The following is a 6,001-nucleotide window of genomic DNA, read 5'->3' as shown; positions in this document are numbered from 1 at the left end:
TTAATTTTTGGTTGAAACAAATGCATATTAATAACCTAATTTGCAGCTTGTCGTCCTATTAAAATGAAACTTGGTACGTAGATTCTCTTGGGGCTGTTATGCTGATCCTAAATCCCCCAGTAGGAAAAGTGGCACAACCTAAAATCCAAACGCAACTATTAATAGAAGCAAGAACCATTTACCAACTGTCACAATGGAAAGACTGATAGGATTGAAATTAAAGCGACAATGGCTGTAACTGTCGGTCTTTTTCTTCAATTTTAACTTTAAAAAACATTTCTTGTTTCAATTTGTAATTGCCATCGCCAAAATGTGGACACTGAAAGCCAAGCATGTACACTATATACTGACATTGTCACTTGCAAATGAAAACAAATAGCCACATCGTTGCATATCTCCAGAGGGCGCCATCTGTTGAGCAAACCTTGGTGTTCACATGACGATAACAACTCGCCAGAGATTCTGGACAGAAAGTCAACTATTGTGTGTAATTGTTAAGATAAGGTTCGGGGGTGGATAACAAGAGACGAACTGGTGTACACTATAACAGATGACTTTATTGAAACTCCTGCCGTGATGTGTCAAAACACCCACTTATATACACAAGTTTACATTCCTTGCATTTTGGCGGAAAGTGACTGGCCTTGTACATGATTGGGCAATAGGGAAACGAGCTGATAGGTAAATAACTATTAATGAGGTTGTTTTATTGGCTAAAATTAACGTACTATGATTGGCTAAATTATTTGTAAGCAGAATTCTAAATCGACATCAAGCTCGGCTAGTTATATTTCCGATAACTATGTTGCTATCTCGGGAAGGTAGGCCATTTTATAATGGCCTGTCATTGTCATTTCCTGTAATAATGTGTGTCATGCATCTGATTTTTGTTTCCGGATCCCTCTACCACAGACGCTCGGTACGTGGATAATAAAAATGACCTAAAGTAGGGTCGGTATACTTCAGTCGCCTACCACTCATATCATAACAAAATGGCCACATAGAAGGAGGGTCGTCAAGGGGTATTTTCGTAAGCTGTGATCAATTGTTTTTATTTTCGTAATAATGTAATTTAAATAAATAAAAAACGTAAATTCGTAGACATGAGCAAGATGAAAAATGTAATCATTTTATTCGTCCGTAATTTGTACAAAGATCTTATTTTTTGTATAAAGCATTTTCCACATTAAATGTCATAATTCTTACGCAATATCCAAGTGTAAAAACCTTTTTTTTTTACTGTAAATGGAACTATCCTGTAACGTAAAATGGCTTTTTTATTTCCTGTAACATGTACCAGCTATCCCCCTTGCCCCCGTCTAGAGGGCCGTGTAAATTTTGCTCTGGTACGTGTTTTGATTTTCGCAGGATTTCACTCGTTTTAGTTCGAATAAAGGTACTACATGTATAAGTCGATCGATAGTTTCTACCGATATCTTGCTTGAGTTGTATGAAGCGGGCGATATTTTCTAAACTCGTGACTAATAAGTATACCGACCCAACTTTATGTCTGTTTTATTATCCAAGAAACGTTCCGAGCGCCTTTGTCCACCACATGGCCGAATTCAACAAAATAGTGAATGTTAGACCCTTTAGTTTTCATCAAATTTTATGTGATATTAGCTTTTTGTAGGATTACACCAATGCAACTGTATCTAAACAACATTTCGGTAAGATTTGGTAATTTTTATATGGTTGTATTTAATTAAAAAATATTCAAAATCACATCTATTGCCATTTTAATATACTTATCCGCGAAATAGTCTTAATTAGGTTTTGGGCCGGTTCTGTCCTTCTGGCATTATTTTTTTTTGACATGCCATAACAGATTTTGTTCAAAGATGCTGCAATAAGTTATGATGGTATGATCAAGCACACACACTTTATGTCTATTTGTTCGTTGATTGGACATTTTCAGGGGCGGATCTAGGATTCTGGAATGGGGGGGGGGGGGCGATAAGTTGGCCGAAGGCCTAGTTCGCGAGCGCCGATGACGCAAAGCCCTTGCGGGGGGGGGGGGGGTAAAAATAGAGGGGCGGGCCCCTCGGCCCCCTTCTAAATCCGCCCCTGATTTTTTTACAAAATCATCATTTCAACATGTTATTCATTCATTTCCCCGATCGCCGGATTAGTCGATTTCATTCAAATTGAGAATTGAAATCACTCATGGTGGGTTACAGATACACTAAGCCAGTCTTGTTGTTTCAAAGTGATTAGCTCATGTGTCTTTAACAATTTTATTCTCAATGACTGATTTTACGCTCGATTTTTTACACATACCCGTATGTCGATGTCAGTGATGTTTACCTGACTGCAACTGAGGTACCTGCCAAGAGATAAGTCAGCAGACAGTTCTGGCATAAAAACAAAAACAATTCTCTACGAGCGTATATTATTTGGTAGAATAAACTTAATTTGATCTGATCGAATATGCATGTATTTATGGACCCCCCTCTCAATATGTTGATGTGATACTTGATAAATGATTAAGTTTGAAACGCTCAATAGCGCCCTTCACCGTTGGCTGGTTCCCATCTCAAGTGTCATGGCGTACCAAGCCACAAGATTGCCATTCGCAAATGACGCCGGGAATCTTCAGCGGAGTTCTCGGACTTGGGGAATGTTAATGTTATGGTCGTTGATGGCAGTATTCGAAATGTACAGAAGGTTGGAAAGTGTGTGGATGTCGCGTTGGGAGAATTTTTATCGAATGATGATCACTGAATTGCACAAAGTAGTGATATTGTAACACAACTGACATTATCAGTGTTGCAGCTCTTTAGGTAATTCGCAGAATGAAAGAGATCCACATTCGATTTGGCGCCGTGTTCTGTATGCTGTCTGCTTAATTGAGAAGTTACGCTGGTTGCCACCACGGAAAAAGAGAACACTTGTCTGAGTTGTGGGATAGTTTGTTACGATGCAGTACTCTCTTGTTTTGATCTCTCTAATGCTGTGTTATTTTGGAGGTAAGGAATACGAGAATTGGGTAATTTAGCTTAATACGTGTTTGGTATTCGAGATTTCAAAGTCCCTATACGCGATTACTCAAGTACAGTCCCCGTTTTACTGTGAACGAAAAAGCGACCCAACCATCAGTATGGCAAAGTACCTTTATTGATATCAGCTTACCATTACGAACTGTTACATTTGGCTCTTAGTATTTTCTGAAATCCTAAACGAAAGTTTTGTAATACCGGATTTCTCTTTTTAAACTTCACAAAATGCAAATTTCGTTTTACGAAATTACAAATTCCGTAACTATGGTAAGATGTTGTTCAAGATCACTATACCAATGTATTATTTTATGTTGCATCATTTGTGAGCCAGGGAGTGAGCATAACAAGACGTGTCATAATATCTCTGTGTGTTCAGTGATGTCTCATATCAGCTTGAAGGGCACACTTATAAGACAGTGATACGATGTCGAAATGAAAATCGTAAAAGACATTGTAATGTTCATTACCTTGCACATAAATTCTAAGTTAGATTGTGAAACATTATTGTATTTTCGTAAAGGTCTATTAGATTTCCCCAGTTAAATATGAATCAAATACATTTTTAGGATTGTAGTTTCAAAAGAACACAAAAGAAAACTCATCACTGTCACCATGACAACAAGGATTATTTACTGTACACAGTATCTCAAATATAGAATTGCTTTTAAAAGCATATGAATGAAGGCTGGAAATTGTGAAACCATTGGTTAGAGGGCATTAAAATGTATGGAACTTTATTTTGAAAAGAGTTAAAGCGGGGGAGTCGTCACCTGCGCATGCGTCAGATGGCCATAGCGTGTCATTGTTTACAAACAAGTGTCTACCCATGAGCCTTTGCGTTTTTAGCATGAGTTGTTATCGTCGCTTGGGACTCAATTCCCGCACGTGCGCAGGTGATGACCCTCTCGCTTTACCATAATCCATGTGACAACTGTTACAATCTATCATTTTTTCATAAGAGCTCTGACCTGGACAGAATGGAGTGAGTGGGCATGTCCAGTGACCTGTGGTGGTGGTACACAGACAAGGTCAAGGTCAATAGTTAACACTACCACTGAGGAAACAGAAGAAATGTCTTGTCCTCACATTCCATGTCCTAGTAAGTTATATCATATACCATTGATAGTTGTAGGATTTAACAGTTATGGCTATACATGGTGCTATGCGTATTGTAGATATATACATCACATTGTTTAGGTATTGTAAACTGTTAGAGGATGCTTCTTGGAATTATGTGACAACTGTGAATCACTTGTTAGTCCTACTGTTGTTGTCAAACAATTGAACACAGTGTTTGTGTATGACATAATAATAATATAGCTGCAAGAATTGACCATTTTTCGTTCACTACAATAATCACGCGTTATGCGTGAAATCGAATGTAAAAACAGGACAAACAAAGGTCATAGCACTGTGGTGGCATCAAACATCGTGTGGGATTCGACAAACATGAAAGTATTTTGGGGATATTTCCATGCTTAATAATGTGCTGTACAAATTTGATGATAGGCAATTTCGATTAAGTCAGGGTATTCGAAAGCAATATTCCTCTGTCGAAGATTGACAGGTCGTTGTGAGCTACGAAATAAAGAAATTCAAGTTCAAAATCAAATCGTTTGATTTTTGCGGCAGATGTTCGACGCGCGTCTTTCATGCAACACGCGAGATCTCACAGTTGAACGGAAAATCACCTGTTATGTAATGCCCGGTAAAGCCCTGTATAATTGTGGGGTTATGATTCGTGACTGGGTTATATTCAAAATAAGTAAGAAATGCCAGGCTATGCAAACAAATCAATCACAGGAAACGAAAACGTAAGTAATAAACACGTAAGAGTAGTTTATTACATCAATACAGTATATCCGCTGATACACCGGAGAATTTACCATAAAGAAATATGTAAACAACTGTTGAACACAACAACGCTGTAAAGACTGGCGCTAAAACACTTGCGCGTCCTATTTATAGGCTCGGTGGGATTCTGAACACTAGTCGGTCGAAAGTTACCATTATAGAAATGCGTAATAAAGTGGTGTTTTCTATCACGTTCGCACTTGTGTCACAAACATGTCTATTTATAGACGTGGTTTAAAGGAAAAAATGGTACATGTAATCAAATATATAAAGTACAGTATTTAAGAAACTTCGATAATACAATAATCAGTGTTTTCAATAATAACTATCAAATGGTTAACACGACAATAATCAGTGAAAATGTTCAGAAAGAATACACAGTTAAGTGTTGATCAAATTTCCACAAATGCTTTATATGTTACATTTCACCACAGTTGATGGAGCCTGGACACCATGGAGTGAGTGGTCAACTTGTGACGTTACTTGCAGCATAGGCAATGAGATCAGAACACGTACATGTACCTACCCAGCACCACAGTATGGCGGTCAAGACTGCATATTTGTTGATACCTTCCAGGGAAGACCGTGCTTCCAGGATCCTTGTCCAAGTCAGTAGTATTTTGTTGCATGCTTTCAAAACTTATGGTTTAGAAAAGTATGGTATTTCCATGATGAATTCAGTGATGCTTGAGTGAACCATGTATTGCCACTTATGTCATATTACTATATAAAAAACTATAAAACAGTTGTTCAAGACGCTGTTGGGCACCAACTAAATTTGTTACTGTGTGTCCTATCCCTTGGCCCAGAAAAAAAAAATCAAAAGTTTCTTCTGTTTTTTCAACATGTTTTTAATTATTTAATTTTGAAAATTATCATTCAACATTTTCATTTTTTGGGGGTGATTTTTGTTCATGAAAATTGAATTGTTTGAAAATTCTTACAAAAACCTAAAAAAAAAAGTGGTGACGTATATACATTTTTAACTTCCACCTGTAATGCCCAGAAATAACTTATTAGCAGCTGTGTCTGTGTTTGGCAAAAATATGATTGGGAGAATGTCACAATATTTAAACACTGTATGAACAAATGATTACCAGTCCATGTGTTCTTGGGGTCAAAGGTCAGCACTTGAACACTTATTAAGT

The 6,001-nt window shown here is 37.5% G+C and overlaps 1 protein-coding gene across 1 annotated transcript; it reads left to right on the top strand.

Moving 5' to 3' along the window:
• The first annotated feature begins 2,882 nt into the window (after positions 1-2,882).
• On the top strand, positions 2,883-5,663 carry LOC144353426 (properdin-like). Its single transcript, XM_085503731.1, has 3 exons — positions 2,883-2,969; positions 3,959-4,098; positions 5,288-5,663. The coding sequence occupies exons 2-3, from the start codon at positions 4,071-4,073 to the stop codon at positions 5,467-5,469; spliced, it is 210 nt and encodes a 69-aa protein (XP_085359857.1). The 5' UTR covers positions 2,883-2,969; positions 3,959-4,070; the 3' UTR covers positions 5,470-5,663.
• Positions 5,664-6,001: the final 338 nt, after the last annotated feature.

The sequence above is a fragment of the Saccoglossus kowalevskii genome, chromosome 9, assembly GCF_978046115.1.
Source record: "Saccoglossus kowalevskii chromosome 9, keSacKowa6.1, whole genome shotgun sequence".
Taxonomy (NCBI): domain Eukaryota; kingdom Metazoa; phylum Hemichordata; class Enteropneusta; family Harrimaniidae; genus Saccoglossus; species Saccoglossus kowalevskii.
The sequence above is the reverse complement of the archived record's forward strand: the minus strand, read 5'-3'. Positions and strand labels throughout refer to the sequence as shown.